General features: G+C 40.2%; 1 protein-coding gene across 1 annotated transcript in view; it reads right to left on the reverse strand.

Annotated features, from left to right (window-relative positions):
- The window catches only part of ABCC4 (ATP binding cassette subfamily C member 4), a 230,511-nt gene that overhangs the window by 38,305 nt on the left and 174,105 nt on the right, over positions 1–18,101 (reverse strand). The window contains exons 23-27 of the mRNA XM_023528014.1: positions 16,000–16,150; positions 10,519–10,638; positions 9,231–9,341; positions 8,185–8,285; positions 6,942–7,133 (exon numbers count right to left, since the gene is read on the reverse strand). Coding sequence (XP_023383782.1) covers positions 6,942–7,133; positions 8,185–8,285; positions 9,231–9,341; positions 10,519–10,638; positions 16,000–16,150 — 675 coding nt within the window. The remainder of the gene's footprint in view (positions 1–6,941; positions 7,134–8,184; positions 8,286–9,230; positions 9,342–10,518; positions 10,639–15,999; positions 16,151–18,101) is intronic.

Consider the following 18,101-nt stretch of genomic DNA (forward strand, 5'->3'; position numbering starts at 1 on the left):
CAGATGCCAGTAAGTTCCCTTTCTGTCTCCATAGTAGCTATTGTAAACCATTTTCAAACTCTTCCCTAGATTTGAATCTTCTCATTCCCACTAAATCACAATTTGTCTACATTGAGCCATCATTTTCTTAATTATGTATTTTATGCAAATGATATATCAGAATTTACTCTACCATTTACCTATTGCTGTATATTTATTTTTAATTTTCCTCTAACACTACAACATTGCAATGATTGGCATGCATCCTTGACTCGTATGAACTGAATTTGCCTCCAACTTTACAGAAGAAAATAGAACATACCAGGTATGAAATTCTTTCCTAAATTTATATATACATCTTCATCTAAATTCCCACTTCCTTGTCCCTGGTTAGGCTTCCTAGGAAGCAGGCTCTGAGAAGGAGCGTAACATTCAGAAAGTTCATTAGGAAGTGCTCTCGGGAACTACACCTGTGTGGGGAGGGAAGCAGTCTTTTTCTCTCAAAAAAATTATCTTTATAGAAAAATGGATTTAACGTAAGAAAAATGGCTTTAGCTAATTTTATTATCTTTGTAGCCATTTTGTATTTTATGGTAAGGATGCATTTATATCTCAGAGGTAGGTCATTTTCTGCATATTGGTGGGTCCTAGTGCATATATACATGGCTCAGGTGTGTCTCTATGTATTTCTGGGTGTTCTCATATGTAAATCAACACACATTAAGACACAGACAAGAACCATGTCTCTGAGAATGCACAGATGCCCCCATGCAATCAGCTCTATTGAAACTGATCCTCTGTGCAAACTGGAACATTTGTAGACTTTTATTAAATGGCCAAAATATGGCAGGGGGCACTGAGAGCTGCTCACAGCCACAGGACTATAAGCTCCAAACTCAAGTGAGGATAATAAAAAGGCAACTCAAAGAAAATTTAGTTCTATTTCTCTCTGCTGTTCAGTCATCAAAACTACAGCCTGAATCTTTCGCAGGTCACCAATGGTTTTTACCAACTGCCCACGCAGAATATCACCAATATCAGTAAGTTTACATTCATAACACCACAGAGATACGCTGGGATAGTCTTAGGTTAGCTGCTTTGCAACTATTCCTTTGTGTTTTCTGAATCAAGCCAAGGCTGGTCTCTGATAACTACACCAATGTATTAGACACTTGCACCTGACTCTCTATACCTCAAATTCAACATGATCAATACACAATGTCCCACTCACAAAAGTTGCTTTTTCTGACTTCCCCAATTTAATCTCATAACTTCCTTCTCAGGCTCACAGGCACAAAGCATTCACCTTATTTCTAGCTTTTCCCAACACCATCATGGCCCTGAAGGTTCTACTTCTGCAATGTTTCATGGCCCAATCCCCTCATTTTAATGTCCACGGTTATCACCGTGTGCAAGGATGCATTACCTTTTAAGAAACAAAATAAAACAAACTCTTTTCCTAATCATAATCAGTACAAGTAAATTTGAAAAGTCAATAAATACTAGCAGTAACCCCAGCACTCTGATAAAACCATTTTTAAAATGTTGATGTATTTTCTTTCTGCACTTGTGCGTGTGTGTTTATGTATGTGTTCTTAAAAATACCAGCTCATATACTGAAACAAAATAAGACTAATTGCATATATTGCTATAATCTTCTTTCATTTAATATTTTATAAAAACATTTTAATGGCTATATAATATTACAGTATGCGATCATTTAACAAACACTCTATTTGCAGATATTTTGCTATTATAAATAACTCTGTTAAATATCCTTGAATTTCAATCTTTTCAATTGGTTTTTACTCCCACCCACTTTCTTGCACATTCACAAACCTGGGTGTTATAACTTTGTTTTAATCATCATGAGTTTGATTCCAAAAAGTGGAATCACTTTCCCCATTATGTCCATTATGTCTTACTAGGAATACACAACAGCTACTGGCTTCTTGGCTTTTGCATCTTCCCACTAAAGTCCATGTGCACTCACTTCTCAGATTAAACTTCCGAAAGGAGGCTCTGTGCCCTGGGAAGTCTTTTCTACAAAACTGTCCCAAGTAACCTCTCCATCCTTAGTCTCCACAATTCTGCTTCCATGGGATTACTAGGTAGCTGTGAGGATTAAATGTGAAAATGTCTGTTATATACCTGGTAGTTCAACCACCTCCCTCTACTCCCAAGGCTCTGCAGGTGAAGAATGAAAATTCTTCATTCACTGGATCAAGGCATCATGCCTTTGCTTATGCTGGTCCCACCACCTGGAATGCCTTTCACATGCAATTCCACCTGCTGAAATCCTTACCACATGTCACGAGGTCTGTCTCAAATGCCTAATATCTCAGAAATGCTCTACTTGTCCCCTCATGTGGACTTCTCTCACCCCTAACAGATACTATATCAGCTTTTCCTAAACTTCCATAAAATCCGTGACCTCCTTCTGTCTTACATATTAGCCATTTTTATACTACCCCGTTGCTTCTACTAAACTGACAGCAGCATCTGTTTTAGATTCACCTTTGTTTTATTTTTATTAACTGTGGTGTCCTGCACAAAAGAGGCATTTCATAGAGAGTTGAGGAGTTTACCTCAGGCTGGGGAAATTTATGGAAAATCTATTACCATATTGTTTAGGTATATGATAAGCTAGAGAGAAGACAGGCATAGCAGATGGATTCTATAACCATAAATACAATTGCAAACGGCCAACCCCTCACTTTCATGAGGCAGACAACAATTTATGCAGTATAAGAGGTTACGATCATTTTACACCCTATGATAATGACAGCTATCTTTGTCCAAGCATTTACTTTGTGCTGATCTCGGTGCTAGGTGCTTTACATGTCTTATCTTGTTTAAGATGTACAACAACCCTATAGGTTGAGTTCTATAACTTCCATTTTGCACAAGAGAAGAGCAAGGCTTAGTAAGATTAACTAGCCTGCTTGAAATAATAGAGCCCCTAAGTGGCAGGACAGGACTCAAACCCAGGTCTGACTGCCTCTTATCCATCCTGCTCATGGCTTCCTTATCACGTGGAAGGCCTGGCACCTTATTATGTCCTCTGTCTCGCTGGAAGAGCTGCAGTTAAAGGAACTGGCCTACTATATGGATCCTATTGCCAGAGAGTAAAAGCACGATGTGGGTACCAATGAGTATAATGTGGTGGGTGGGACAAGAGAGTTCTCTGAGAAAAGAAGGTACCCAAGGTCAGGTGGTCTAGCCATTAACAGGAAGAAACAGCACTCACTGCTTGGGCTAGGAAAGAAACCTGCAGCTATGTGGAACACATGACAAAAAGGCCAGACTTACCTAGCGCCCTGCTTGAGACAGGGAGACTAATTTTTGATCCCATCAGGTGCTGACAGGGCCTCAAATATATTGCTACACCTGGTTGTCTCTGCCTCGGGACCCAGTCGGGGTCTGGCCAATTGTGAAATATCTCTAGTCTCTGCAGGAGACTGGGGAGGGCTAGACAACAGGAAGAAAACTGCCTGTGATGAAGACAGACTATACTGAAAAGATGCAAATAAATGCATAAGCTTGGAATCACACAGAATTAAATTATAATGTAAATTCACAATTTGCAGAATATAAAAGTAAATAAATCTGTAGGGTGGTAAGTGGTAAAGAAACTTCTAGAGCATCATGCTCAGTCATAGTGGTTGGGGTAATTCATGAGCTTAATTTCAAATTGTCAAAGGACATTTCTTGGAAATCATGGGCTATAAGTCATCAAAAACTGCCTATGAGGGAGGGATAACTACCAGGGGGTCTTGTTCAAAGGCAATTCTGCGTCGCGAAGTCTGGGTAGGTTTGAGAGTCTGCATTCTAAAAAGCTTCCAGGTGACGGAGGTGCTGCGGGCCTTGGCACCACAGTTTGAGTAGCGAGGAATCAGAAAACTGGCATGGGAAACAAAACAATCTCAGAGTGAGGGGAGGGGTTTCTGAGAAAGTATGACATAAAAAAGAAGAAAATGTAGGAAACTAATATTTTTGCACATTATAGCAAGGTCTAGTACACATCTGTTAAAAATGTATTATCCAAGTAATAGCTCTGAGCAAGAAAAAAAATAATAAACCAAAATCAATCTACCTCTAGAGCTGGAAAATGCTTTAAAATGGCCCAGTACTCTTCTAAAATGATCAAATCAACCACAAAATCATCTAAATGAAAAATGCAGCCAGTGTTTAGAAACTAACCAGGAAACCGAGGGTGCTTTTTACCTCATTTTGGTTCTTTAATTTTACTTGGTATTTCTTCTGTGAATTAGAATCCTGCTTAGTATCTATTAGATTTTCTTGTTTACTATAACTTCCAGGAATCTGGACAGCAGAGGAAATAAATGAAAGAATAAAGCACCACTTCTTCTGTGTTTGCACATTCTCACGTCCTCCCCTGCAACAGCCTCTCTCAATCAAATGCAAGACCAGAGGGGTATCCCAGAATAATGGGGGCTGGCACAGGTATGGAGGAGATGAAACTTGGAATCTTCACAGGCAGAGTGAAATCATTTCATGACTACGCTGGCTGGATACAATTTCTGAATTCATAAATGGAGCTAAAGGCGATACTCTGAGTGGACCAAGACACAAATCAAAAGTTGTTATTGGAGTTACCATAATTCGGTCTCCAAATTCAATTTTCCCTCAAACATTTTAGAATCTCGGATAATCCTATGACCTGGGGGCCTTAACACAGAAGAATACAAATCTGTTATGTTTCTAAGTTGCGTGACAGTTTCTTAGAACATTCATATTTTATGATTTCAAGAGAAATTTAAGACATGGGCAAATTAACAGAATTATGTTTAGATTGCGATATGTGATGGACACATTGTCTACCAGTCAGCAAACATCCCTTAAAGTGCTCTTAGGGACAAAATTCCATCAAGAGCTGCAGTTAATGTTTTCCCAACACAGCAGTCCTCACCTTCTTCCAGACCTACAATAAAACTGGAAATAATCAGGAGCCAGCTTTTGCCATGTGACTCACTAAAGCTGTTCCCTAGGTATCATTTGGGCATTAAGTTGAGCATTTATTCTTTCATGTCACAAGGGTATCATTCATTAAATTATGGCTATAGTCCACTAAATGGGTCTGTGGTGGAAAGAGAGCTTAAAAGAGCAATTCTTAACACATCTAGGTAATGGGTTGTTTACACGAGTTGTCTTGTGTGTAAATTTTTGTTACTGGTTGCTTTGTACCTGCATATTACTCACTCACTCTCCCAGCGCCCACTGTGTGCCCTGCAAAATGCCATTTTCTGGGGAACAAAGATGAAAATAAGATGCTCCCTACCTTAAGAAGCCTCTGGGTACTGTGAGATACAGACCTAAAGTTACAAAGCACGCCATAAATGCTAACTTTTATTTTTTAATTGCGATAAAATACACAAACATAAAATTTACCAACTTAACCATTTTTTAAGTGTATAGTTCAGTACGGTTATATACATTCACATTGTGGTGCAAGCAATCTCCAGAATTCTTTTTGCTTTGCAACACAAAACTATGTACCCACTAAACACTAACTCTCCATTCATTGGTCCCACCAGCCTCTGGCAACCACCATTCTACTTTCTGTCTCTAAATCTAATCACTCTAGTAACCTCTTAATAAGTGGAATCCTACAGCATTTGTCTTTTTGTGCCTGGTTTATTTCATTTAGCATAATGTCCTCAAGGTTCATCCATGTCTCAGAACTTCTTTCGTTTTTAAGGCTGAAACTTTCCATTGTATGGCTGTACCACATTTGGTTTATCCATTCATCCCTTGATGGACACTTGGGTTGCTTCCAACTTTTGGGTACCGTGACTAATTCTGCCATGAACTTGGATGCACTATAACTACTACCTTAAAGAATATATAGAATGCTGTGGAAGAACTGAGGGTCTCACAGAGGCAGATGCATTAGAGTTGACTATGAAAACAAGGAGACTTTCACCTGCCAGACAACGGAAAGGAATGGTCTCTAAGGTAAAGGGGCAGTGTGCATGCTTTGGGAGAACCTACGCACTACCCGAGTGCAGGGGGTATGCATATGTTAGGAATTGAGGCTGGAGAGGTAGGCGGAAGAAGAGCTTCCCTACAGCCTCATCTGTTCTGGTTTAATCACTCTTCAAGAGCCTGCTCTGGTCCCAGCTGGGGCCCCAAGTCCCACTGCTGGTGGACTTAACACTGGCAAGACCAGGTCACAAACCTCCCGCTGGTCCCCCACATGTATCATCCCCTGCCCCTTTAGGTTTCCTTTCATTGACTTTGAGCCAGTCCCCAGGCCCTTTACTGCCTCCAGCTGTGGACTCTGGTTCCTGAGCCCTGACCAAGTCACAGAGTCCGGACTTTTCTCTGGTGGCTGAGAACTGGCCATACGCCCCTTGCCAGAGTAGAGCTGAGGCCTCACTATGGTTCTAGCAGCGGCTCTCCCAGGCCAGGAGGAGCTAGTGGAGAGCCCAGAAAGGATCAAACTTGTGTTCCAGAAAGAAGCAGCCTGCGGGTGGGAGGGCATGAGAAGAGCAGCAAAATATGAGGTATTGGAAGATGAGTCTACAGAATGGGCCAAGGGACGGTGGAGGACTGCAGCTGAAGGTTGCCATGAGGAAGAGAAGGATTTGAGAACTACAAAGAAGTAAGAATCAATAGGAATTAGATATTGGGGGGTTAGTGACAAGGGGCCAGAGTTGACTTCCAAGACTTAGGTACGAATAATTAGATGTTAGATTGAGTATCCTGAGTCAGGTTAAGTTCCAGCCCTGTGACCCAGGGCTCATCCACCACCATGAGGATAGAAATGTTGGTATTCACATTCATGGTCAGTTTCCAAGACTTATCTATAATCACTGATCTAATTTGCATCCTCAGAGGAATAGAGTCCCCTTGACATGATCACAAGGAAGCCAACAAGTAGATGTGGCACTAAATCTTTAGTTGAAATTTAAGAGTCAAAAATAGTTTAAACAAACCTTTTCTCTTGATTTAATGAGTGCTGTCAGGTGTTTCAGTACCAGAGGCCCATCTAAACTGTATGTGAAGTTCACATTGTCAAAGACTATCACTCCTTCATGGGGCCAGCCTGGTGGTGGGCGTTTTGGGTATTCCCAAGGCTCTTCTTTCTCAAGGTCTGTATATTCTATCACCCTTTCTACTGAAATCATCTGAAAGACATATGATATTGCATAGGTTAGGAATGAAGGGTGTTGTTTATGGATGTTAAGAGACTGTAAATGAAATGTTGTGTTTAGGCCTAGTTGGTTAATACCACCTCAGGTCTTAACATCCTCAAAGGAGAGACACAGGTGTTTGGTGAGGACTTTGATGGTTTACAAACTTGTTCAACATCCTGTGATACTTTTACTTATGGCTACTTACCTTAAGACTATATAAAAACTACTAGAGAATTGAACGCTAAGATTTCATTTACCCACTTTTCACATCTGAATAAAAATTAGAGGATTTTGTCAAAGAAAAGAATACTTATAGCCACCAATCAGTAACTGATGCTACAGAAGGGTCATCTGTTACAGATGAATTAAACTGGATGGCCGTTGAACCTCATTTTAATAGTCACTTTCTACTTTATTAGAAGAGTAAAATGGAAAGATTTTACTTTTACTGTTTTTCTCCCTTTAGGAGAAGGTGCAAATATCCAAAAGAGGAGATAACTAACATATCGACTAAACAACTGTAACTCAACACCTATGACTAGCACATTATGAGAGGGAGCTTATCCTACCAAAAAGAAGAGACACCAGCAAATTCAAGTGTTCAACACAAACAAGAATAAATCCTAAAATGGGGAAGGGGGATTACTTATTAATTAAACAAACAAACAACCTCAAAATACTGAATTTTTCTTTTACCAGGAATGAGAAATTACCCATTAAGAAACAAAAATAAACAGGACTCTAAGAAATTAGCTTATATCCTCTCCAGGATTTCAGAACCTCCCTCCTACAGAGACATTTATTACATTTGAAGACAGCTTGTGATGAATATAAAACCTGCTGACATAGCATACATAAGACTGAGAAAAAGATGTATACATTTTATTTTATATTAACTTTAAACAGATGGAAGAAGGATCTAAAAATCTCTGCTAGCTACGATGTAAAAATAACAGTTTTAATATTTTACATAAGAAGTACTTTTATGCTATTTAATGCCAAGGAGACTTGAAAAGCCTGAGAACGTTAAGATAAACATTACCATATTTTCAACTTCAGTGCTTTGCCTGATACACCACTGGAACATCCCCACGAGTGTGAGGGCGTAGGACAATGCCAGGCCAACCTGCCCAGCATCCAAAGCTAAATGAGGAAAAAGAAGGGAAATAAAGTCAGTCCCATTCTTCTCCCTGAGGCTGGTTCCTTCTATCACTTTATCAAGAAGACTCTTTTATAATATTTAAATACTTTGTATTTAATGATAGTAATAGTCATACTTTTTACTATCTGCTGATTGAGACCATGATACCCCCCCCACACACACACCCAACACACACACAACTCATTATGAATTCAGAAAGACTATTAAATAAGTTATTAATCCCAACAGGACTGACATACACTTGGCAGTATAATATAGGTAAGGAAGTCATTACTTAAGAGTTTCATTATGGTTGCAAGGACCATTATGTAATTTCACTCTCTATATCCAATGCAACTATAGGTGAAAACCATTAAACCAAGGCAGTGGGCACTAAGATTTTAAAATCTAAAACACTGTTCTCATTTGTTCCATTATTAAATATTGTGATTTGGTGTTGTTACTATGGAATAGTTAGGGATGGTGAATTCATGTCATGCACGCCAATACCTGCTCACCTCGTACCCACGTGGCAGTGAGGATAATATTTTTTCCTGCTGAGAACCTTTTTCAACCCAGTGCACCGGGCACCTATAGCCAAGGGATATGAATCGTCCTAAAGCTAAAACCTTAAGCCTTAAACTGGACAAAAGGCTTAACAGTAAATTTGGACACTACCAGGATGTTTAGGTCAGCTTATGACATTTATGTATGTCTTAACCCATTTAAGAAAGATAAAAAGAACTCATCCAGATGCAAATGACTCCTCTACATGGGCCACAGTGGGGAATCACACCTAACCTGACATACTGCAAACACTTTAATACAATTCACTGAACCAAACAGTTTATGATATTAGACAAAGTGGCTAAAGTTTAATTTAATAATTGTAAATGTAGTTATAAATTGTAATCATACCATAAATAGTTATTCACATCTGTACTTACTTTTTGCCAGAATCAGCGACCCAAAGGCAGTAATAATGACAAAGATGGCACAGATGGCATCCAGACGCATGGCAAACCATCGGGACGTAGTCAAAAATAAGAACCAGGCCTCTGGATTTGTGAACCATAAGAAGCACCATGAATAAGTAGAAAGAACACGTTAACTGCTTTGAAGGGGGAACATTTTGCTCAGTTGAACTACAGAAGACTTTTATACAAAGTAGGACAACAATGTCGTATACTTAAGGACTCTGAAGATTCCAGAAAGCTAAGTGTGATATGAGGCAATGTATATGGTACACTTAGGAATCAGTGCAGTGGCTTTTTGGGAAGCATGCATTGAAAAATTCAGCCCACAGGTTATAAACAGAAATGTGCTATTAAAGAACATGGAACAACGGTTTCATCAGTGCATCTCGTGTAGCGCTGGGCTTCAACGTGAAGCTCATCCTTTGATATGGTCGACTGTTCCCAGTTCTCTAACAGCAGAGAGTGCAGCTCCATACAGGGCCCTGCACACAGTGTTTATTCCTTAGGAGCCTCTATCGAAATGACCATTCTGCTAAATAAAAGGATCTGCATGTGGTTTTCAAAGTGTCATTCTATCTTCAAAACATGATAAAGATGAGCCAGGATTTTACAAACTTAGAGGAAATTCTGAAATTTCTACATTGAAAAAGCTTCACTATTACAAAGAATAATATACGTCAAATGGGTGGCAAATCTGATCATCAGGAATTTGACTTCCTTAGTCACTTCTGCCACCCTGTATGCTCTGAAAAAAAAAAAATTGGCAAACTACAGCCCGTGGGCCAAGAATGGCCCACCACCTTGTTTTTGTAAATGAAGTTTTATTGGAACACAGCCATAGTCATTTGCTATGTATTATCTTTAGCTGTATTCATGCTACTTGGCAAAGTTGAGTAGTTGCGATAAAGACAATATGGTGCACAAAATTAAAATATTTACTATCTGGCCTTTTGCAAAAAAAAGTTCACTGACCCCAACTCTAAAGGGACAAAAAAGTCACAGGGCATGACGAGGGAAGGACAATGCAAGCCAGTCAGTGGGAGAAGAGCAGTGGCATGATTGGGGAAGAGGAGGGCGCAGAGGGGACTCTGAGAGAAGTTATGGCCAAGGGGAAGCGGGGAGGAGGAAGATGAGCAGACAGGATGTCTGAGGGGGAGGCAGAGAGAGGTGCCAGCCAATAAGGCTACCTGAGAGGGAGGTCAAGCCTCAGAAAGCAGCATATTCCAACCTTTGAAGATGTTTCCAGAAACTTACAGACCTGAATGCAAATCCTGGTGTGCGTCAAACAGTTCCTGAAACCTCTCTTCAGTTTTGTATGCCCGGATGGTCCAGAGACCCTGGAGAGAAGATGATAGGTGGGAAAACACTGGGCTCCGTGCTGGGGAGGCAGAGAAAGACAAATGACAGATAAAGCCAGTGAGACTGGATGCAAGGAAACCAACTGCCTCCCGTGCTCTGTGGTGGCAAGTCCCACCAAACAGCACACCTAGGGCTTCCCAGCAGGCTGCTCTGGGGAGAAGGGACTCCTCCTCCCTCCCGAAGAGTACCCTCTGCGTCAGCCCTCAACCTCCTGTTCACACCATGCTTCACTTTAATGACCTGTATATAAAAGCTTCTCTTTGAACCTTTGACCAAATCCAAAGCATAACTAGATTTAGATTTCTTTATGAACTCATTCCTCAAGATCTTCCCCAAACATGGCCTCCCTCCATATTCTGCCTTGACATCCCTCCAGGCAGAAATTATTGTTCACTAATTTTTGAGTCAGTAGCATTTTTAAATTTAATTCTCTGTTAAGAGTACTTACCACACTGAATTATGATTAGCTAGGTATCTGTCTCTACTTTAGATTATTAACTTCTTAAGGGCCGGGATAAAGTCAATAGTATATCCCCAAACCTGGCATAGGACAAGTGCATGATAGGTAAGGTGGACAGTTTGCTATCCCCTGGCATCCTGAGATGCTGGTGCACCAAGGGTCTCTGTATGGGTTGCTGCACGCCTGTGTACTGTATTCCCCTTATGCCCACAAAACCTACAGAGCCAAGATGTCTTTCAATAGTCTTAATTTCAGCACAAGGAACCTGATGGATATTTTTATAACTTCCCTACCAGGCACTTGTCCTGGTGATTGGAGCTTACCACGACATATGGCAGTGACATCGACCTTTCAGAATTTGACAGTGATCTTAGTGGCCATTCTCTTTTGAGTAACTTCACACTGGCTTGGAGCCTGATGTCACATGACTGGCCATTGGTTTCTTTGCCATCTTCTCTGAGAGCACACTGTAAGAGGACCATGGTCTGGCTCCTGCACATTGGAGAACAGGTAGACTGCATGCTTCTAGGCAGGGACAATCCCTTACAGTTTTATTCCCCACCACGAATGAGGCTGTAACTAGTTATCGTCAGAGGCAGATCGTGAGCCTGTGACCTCTTTCTGCAATGAGTAATAATCTGCGCTTTTACCAGAAGTACTGACTTATCACTTTGGTACCTGTGAATCTCCTAGAGAAGACGTTAGTAAAACTTGGGTGTTTAGGGGAAGTGAAGATCACTTATCTTACAGGAAGCTGCAGATTTTATAAAATGATGGAAAAAAAGACTCAAGGGAAAAACTCAAACTTATTTTCAGGGCTTGACTCCTTAGCCTAGTAGCCAGGTACCTGTCTGTGTGTCAGTTCAGTCAATACTGAAGTTTATGTGAGCACTGCATGTGTGTGTGTGTGTGTGTGTTTGGAGGGGTGGTCCTGGGCCGTGGGTCAGCTGACTATCCACTCAGCCTTGGGGCTCTTCCACAAATGTGCAGACATGGACCCTCCTCCTGCACTTAGCAACCACAGTTCTACAAGCAAAGAAGAAGCAGGCTTCCATGTGTGGCACTGGGGTTCAGAGACAGTGAAAAGACATGGGCAGTGGGAGGGACAGCCTGGGCCGTGGGCTAGCTGACTATCCACTTAGCCCTGGGGCTCTTTTTTGACTGAGAACATTAACCATTAGGGACCCTCACCTGTAATAGTGCCTTAAGGGGAAAAATGTTCTCTAAACTGGGACATGGCCTAACATTTTCCCTTGAATCTAATTCAGGCAAAAAGGCTTAAGTGATTCTGGGATGGTTCTGATCAACCAGTTGTATGTTTGTGATCTTACTCTAGCATATACAGTGTTCTCTCTCTTCATTATACTGAGTAATTTTAAACTTGTATTCATTTTAGCTTCTTTTAACTTTGTACTTTTAAGACAGCAGTATGAATATAGATGGAGCTCATGCTTAAAATAAGAAAGGCCGGAAGCTCTGACAGGTCTGGTTCTGCACTCCCCAGCAGATGTCCCAACCTTTCCCCAGAACACAGTCTGGATACAGGGTGCTCATAGGGATGGTTCAGGATAATTCTAGGGCCCATTACTCCATTGAGAGAGTCCAGGCAGTGTAGAGAACCCACTAGAACCACGCTCTCATGTCCAAAGCAAATAAACAATTTTGTTATAGGCGATTCTTCTGAGAAGGAAGTAGATGTGGTGTTCAACCAGGAAAGAGTATTTGAATTAAATTCTTCAGCTTGGACATCCTCACTTGCTTCCCTCACCAGATCAAAGTGGCAACGATTATGTGGCAAGGTCAACTTTAGAAATCAGGTATCATCCAGCCTGGAACACCAGGGTACCCAAAGAACACATCATCTACTTTACCTCATACTCAAGTACTATAGTGGTACAGCAGGAATCTAGACTTGTGAAAAGCTATCCTGTTTCTTTCACACCCCACTTAGGGCTGAGTGGAATGCCAGGATAAGCGAATTGGAGAGTCGGCAAAAAAAAGTTAATTAGTACAAATGAAGAGGGGATGCCAAGGCTTCAGTATCATCTTGACCAATGTAATATCCTTTGTTACCACAGACTGAGCTGGCTATCCTGAAGTAGACCTATGCAACACCCATGGCATTAGCAGTCACAGACAAATATAACCCTACATTTCACAACATTGACAGCTGTGTTTTCTATGACCCTGAGGATTCTTTAGTACATATTCCACAAGGACTGCTAATCTTCTCTGGGAAGAGGGAGGGCAGAGAACTGCATGAAAGGACCCTGGGCTGACAGCCTTGCTACAGGTTATCATTAATGCTACATGAGACCTACTAGCTGTTATTATGTTCTTAACTGCCTCATGTTCAAGGTTCTAGTGCTAGCAAGCACTTTTCAAGCATCAACTTAAGTAATTCTCACAAGAACCCCAGAGGGCAGGTACATTACCTTGACAGAGGGAAAAACAGACTGAGGGATTAAGAGCACTGCCCAAAATTAAGTAAATTAACCCAAGTAAGTGGTAGAGCTGAGTGTCAGACCCAAAACTATCTTATTCCCAAGGCTGTGCTTTTAATCACAACCACAGTGTCTCAGAGAGAATGATCAGGGGTTAAAGATGCCCACATGACTAAATGCATTATTCTCTAGACTTTGTTTCTTTAGAAAATCCCAAAATCTTGCTTAGTTAATATCCAGTAGCCCTACCCATTACTGTACTTCTTATTAAGCACCTTAAGCTGAACAAAGTCCCTAGGAATTGGCATGAGAATTTACGGCCTGAAAACATGGCACACAAGTAATGCTCCCATAGCAATGCCCCTGGCAGACATTGCTAGTTAATCACAGAACCCTTACAGACAGAATTTCGATATGTCTTCATAATTCAGGCATTGCTAAATGAATAGAGTTGGCTAGAGAAATACACAACCAAATGCCATCTTGGTTTTATGCACTTCTCTATGACGGAGCATAGCTATGCTCACTTTTGCAAAAATGAAAAACCATTATGATCAACTGCAGATCTGTCACTAAGAGTCAGCTAGGCAGTATTATCTGAAAATAAAACTTCAGTAGTCCTTCAAAGCACAAGGAGGAAGTAGGTTTATGTCTTCTAGCCATGGCAATCAGGTCCTTTCTTTTTGCTAGCGGCTCCAGCAGTGACCTCAAGAGGTACTATCAATTACTGCCCAGAGGAAACAGTGGAATTGTTATATATGGCACAGACTACTCATATAAATAACAATAAAAAGTTCTAATCAACTGGCCACCACATTGGTTATTTGGGGGTGTGGAGGAGGGAGGATCTGGATTTAACTTACTGTCTAACTCATTGTCACTGCCTACTGGGGTTCAGGAAAACCCAAATATTCCACAGGGACCATGCCAAAGTTCTCAGAATCTCCAGATCAGAAAAAAGTCTCAAGAGGTCCCTTTCTCTCTACTTCCACATGAAACACAACCTTTCTTTGAATATACTAGAGACTATCTCCTTTGTGACAACATGGGATGACTCCATTTCATAAGTGGCCTCAAATCATAAAAGGTCTGAAGCCTTATTGTCTATACAAAAGACTGGTTGGAGTCTGTCACTTATTCTGCCTTCTCCAAGTCCTATCATCATAACAAGTCACATCAGCAGAATGTTACACACATCAGGTCAACTCTGCTCCACCATCCCATTGAAACACCTCAGAAAACCAAACCGCTCTTGATGACTGAAAATTTTTTCTACAGCTTTCATGAAACTGTCACCCACTATCCTTTATGCAAATACTTAAGACAAATGCCTCTCCAGAGTTCATTACTTAAAAAGAAACACATTTGTCACAACAAAAAAACTGCTTTATCCTAACGAACTTGTATATTTCCACTTGGTAGGTAGGAAAAGCCACGGGAATCAATGTTTCTCTCCTTAGCTTGGTTCCCAGAAATCCGAGTTAGTATTAGTTTGTAGTAACTATCCAAAGTTGAGGTTTCCGATACAAATATCTTCCTTCTTTATGTTTTGGCTATCATCCTTGTACCTTTTTAAAAAATAAAAATCTATTCTTATTTTTGTTTTAATAATAATGAAATATGGTTGTGCAATATTGAGATAGGCTCTGAATTACTCCATCCTCTGCGATTATCTATAGACTAGAATGATTAATCATAAAGTGCTTTCTCTATTATTCCAAAACTAGGAAGCTGAATAGAGTAATAGACTAAATGCATACTAAACTGATCCCTTTCCTGTGTCCTCCTAAGGGGATTTTCACCATCCCTTAATATGGATGGCCCAGGAGGGAAAGAAAATCTCAAACAGTGTGGCACTACACCAAATACCGGTGACAATAAAGAGCAAAACTGAAAATAACAGTGCTTATCTTTCAAAACATTTAACAACCACAACTTATTTGCCATTTTTTGAGTGTGTGAAAGTAATATATTTTTCAAATGTATCACTTCTGACATGAGTATGTTTCTCAATGCTTCCTTTCCTTCCCCTGATCTTTTCCTTGTCATTTCTAATAAATTCAAAGGAAGAATAATTTTCTATTTTCCTTCTATACCAGTTAAAACATGAAATATTTTATATCCCATAAAAACTTTTATTGCTTTTCTGCTCTGTATCAGGAAGTATGTCATGAACAGGAACAGAAATGGTCCCTGTCTTCATGGAGCACACACTTCCGAGGAGTATTATTCTATACACATCCTCCATTCCTTCTTTGTGCTAAACTGAAAGTTGCACCTGGCATGCCACTAGATCTATTTGCCTTCGAGCCCGCAATGACTAATGGTGGCCATTGTATTCAGTTACTTAACATTTATTTCATGAGACATTTCAAAATATGGAGTCTGCAGAATTTCAGGGATCTCTTTAATTATGGCATGAATGGAAGCTAGCTTACTTACATTGCCATCCCAACCCAAGAGTCTTGGTACTCACTTGTAGATTCCAGGCGTTTGACATCTCTTGATGTTTCTAAGAAAAAACTACGAAGAACAAAGAAAATGATGCAGAGGGGAACCAAAGGTATCACAATCCAAGGAATCACCGCCACCGCCACGCCTACCACAGAAATCACTTGCAGAAATGTCTGAAATAGTGAAAACAGATACAGAGACCTCCTGTGATATTGTGATTCATAACAAGAGACAAATATTTGGTCTTCATCCCCATTTCCGGCACAGCACTCCCAAAACCCTTGGAATTTCCTAAGTTTTGAGCGTGATCGAGGTGTCTTTTGTTATGTTATGTTTTGCAAGCACCACAGGATCGGAGCTGGTTGTCATTGGAGCCACCCTGTGGTTTAGAGGACTGAAACTTTCAGTCCCACTCCCTGACTTCCAGGGAGAGGAGAGGAGCTTGAGGGTTGAATAAATGGCCAATGGCCAATGACTTAGTCAATCATGACTGTAATAAAGCCTCCATAAAAACTCAAAAGGACAGCTCCTTGTCCTTTTTTTCAGAGCTTCCAAAATGGAAAACCAAAACGCTTTGCCACCACGATGGGCTCGTAGATCCACAAGGACAGAAACTCTCTGAGCTTCATTCAGGACCTTGCCCTATGTGTCTCTTCCTCTGGCTGTTGATGCATACACTTTACCATCTTTTGTAATAAATCAGTAATCTAAAGAGTAAATGAGTTTTCTTGAGTTCTGTGAGCCGTTCTAGCAAATTAAGTGAACCCAGGGAGGGAATCATGGGAACCTCTTATTATAGCCAGCTGGTCAGTCAGAAGTACAGGTGACAACCTGGGCTTATCTGGAGTCTGAAGTGAAGGGAGGTCTTGTGACTAAGGACTAAGCCCTTTGCCCATGGAATCTGATTCCATCTCCAGGTAGACAGTGGCAGAATTGAGTTGAATTCTCGGACATCCTGCTGGTGTCCCAGAGAATTGCTCTTCGGTATGGAGGAAGTGACCACAAACATTTTAACCTCCTTATCAAGAATTCTTTTCAAAAATAGGCTTTAATGGGTTGTTTTGTTAAGATTAAACTCCTAGCTTGTTGGGATGACAAGGAATGCTTCCTCATCCAACAGAAATAATGATGATGTTTATTGCATGCTCACTATGTGCCAAACACGGTACTAAGAACTTTCAGGTATTAGCTCTTTTGAAACACTCAGTAGTCCTCTGTGGTAAGCATTGCTATTTTCTTTACTTAACAGATGAGAAAATTTCAGACTCAGAGGGGTTTAAGACTTGAAACCCAAACTATCATGAGTCTGTAGGTATTACCAGGGAAATTAGCAAGCAGGAACCATGGATGAGGAATCCAGAAGACTAGGCTATAAACATAAGGATAAAAAAGTAGTTAATTACAAATTTAGTGCTCAGAAAAGGAGGGAAAAAAATTTAAATGTTCATCTTTAGAAGTAGGGATTCCGCTTTCTTGGTTTTCTATCCATAGATAACGTTTACTGAATGCTACGTACCTGGCTGCACATTAAATACTTCACATGTATTAACTCATTTAATTCTCACAACAGCCCTATTGAGTAGTATTATCTCATTTTACAGATGGAGATGATGAGGCTCAGGGAGAGAAAAAGTAACCTGATCCAGACTATATATAAAGCATATATCAGGGAGCCCACATTGTTAGCTATTACGATATATTTAAGCTTGCCCCAAATATACAGCCAAATTTTTATTGCCCAGGAATTTTATTTTTACTTATTTGAGCTTCTTAATTTGCCATTAATTTTTCCTCTAAATACCTTTAAAGAATTTCAGCATTTATCAGCATGACCAATAAAAAAGAGACCAAAAAAATGATGAAATAAATTTTTGATATTTCTTAGAAATCTAAGTTTTGACATTAAGGAAACAATTTATAATGTCTAAAAAATTTTTTTAATCATTCGGATATACATTAAAATTTTCATCATTAGGATAAGTATTTAAAATGTCTATTTCAAAGGCTAAAGATGATAACAAAAGCAGATGCACTTTATCAGGTGTTTACTGTATGCGAGGCACTGTTTTAAGAGGTTGATGAATGTTCACTTAATCATTACTTCATCCTGTGAGGTGATCCTAT

The sequence above is a fragment of the Pteropus vampyrus genome, unplaced genomic scaffold (assembly GCF_000151845.1).
Source record: "Pteropus vampyrus isolate Shadow unplaced genomic scaffold, Pvam_2.0 Scaffold21, whole genome shotgun sequence".
NCBI lineage: Eukaryota > Metazoa > Chordata > Mammalia > Chiroptera > Pteropodidae > Pteropus > Pteropus vampyrus.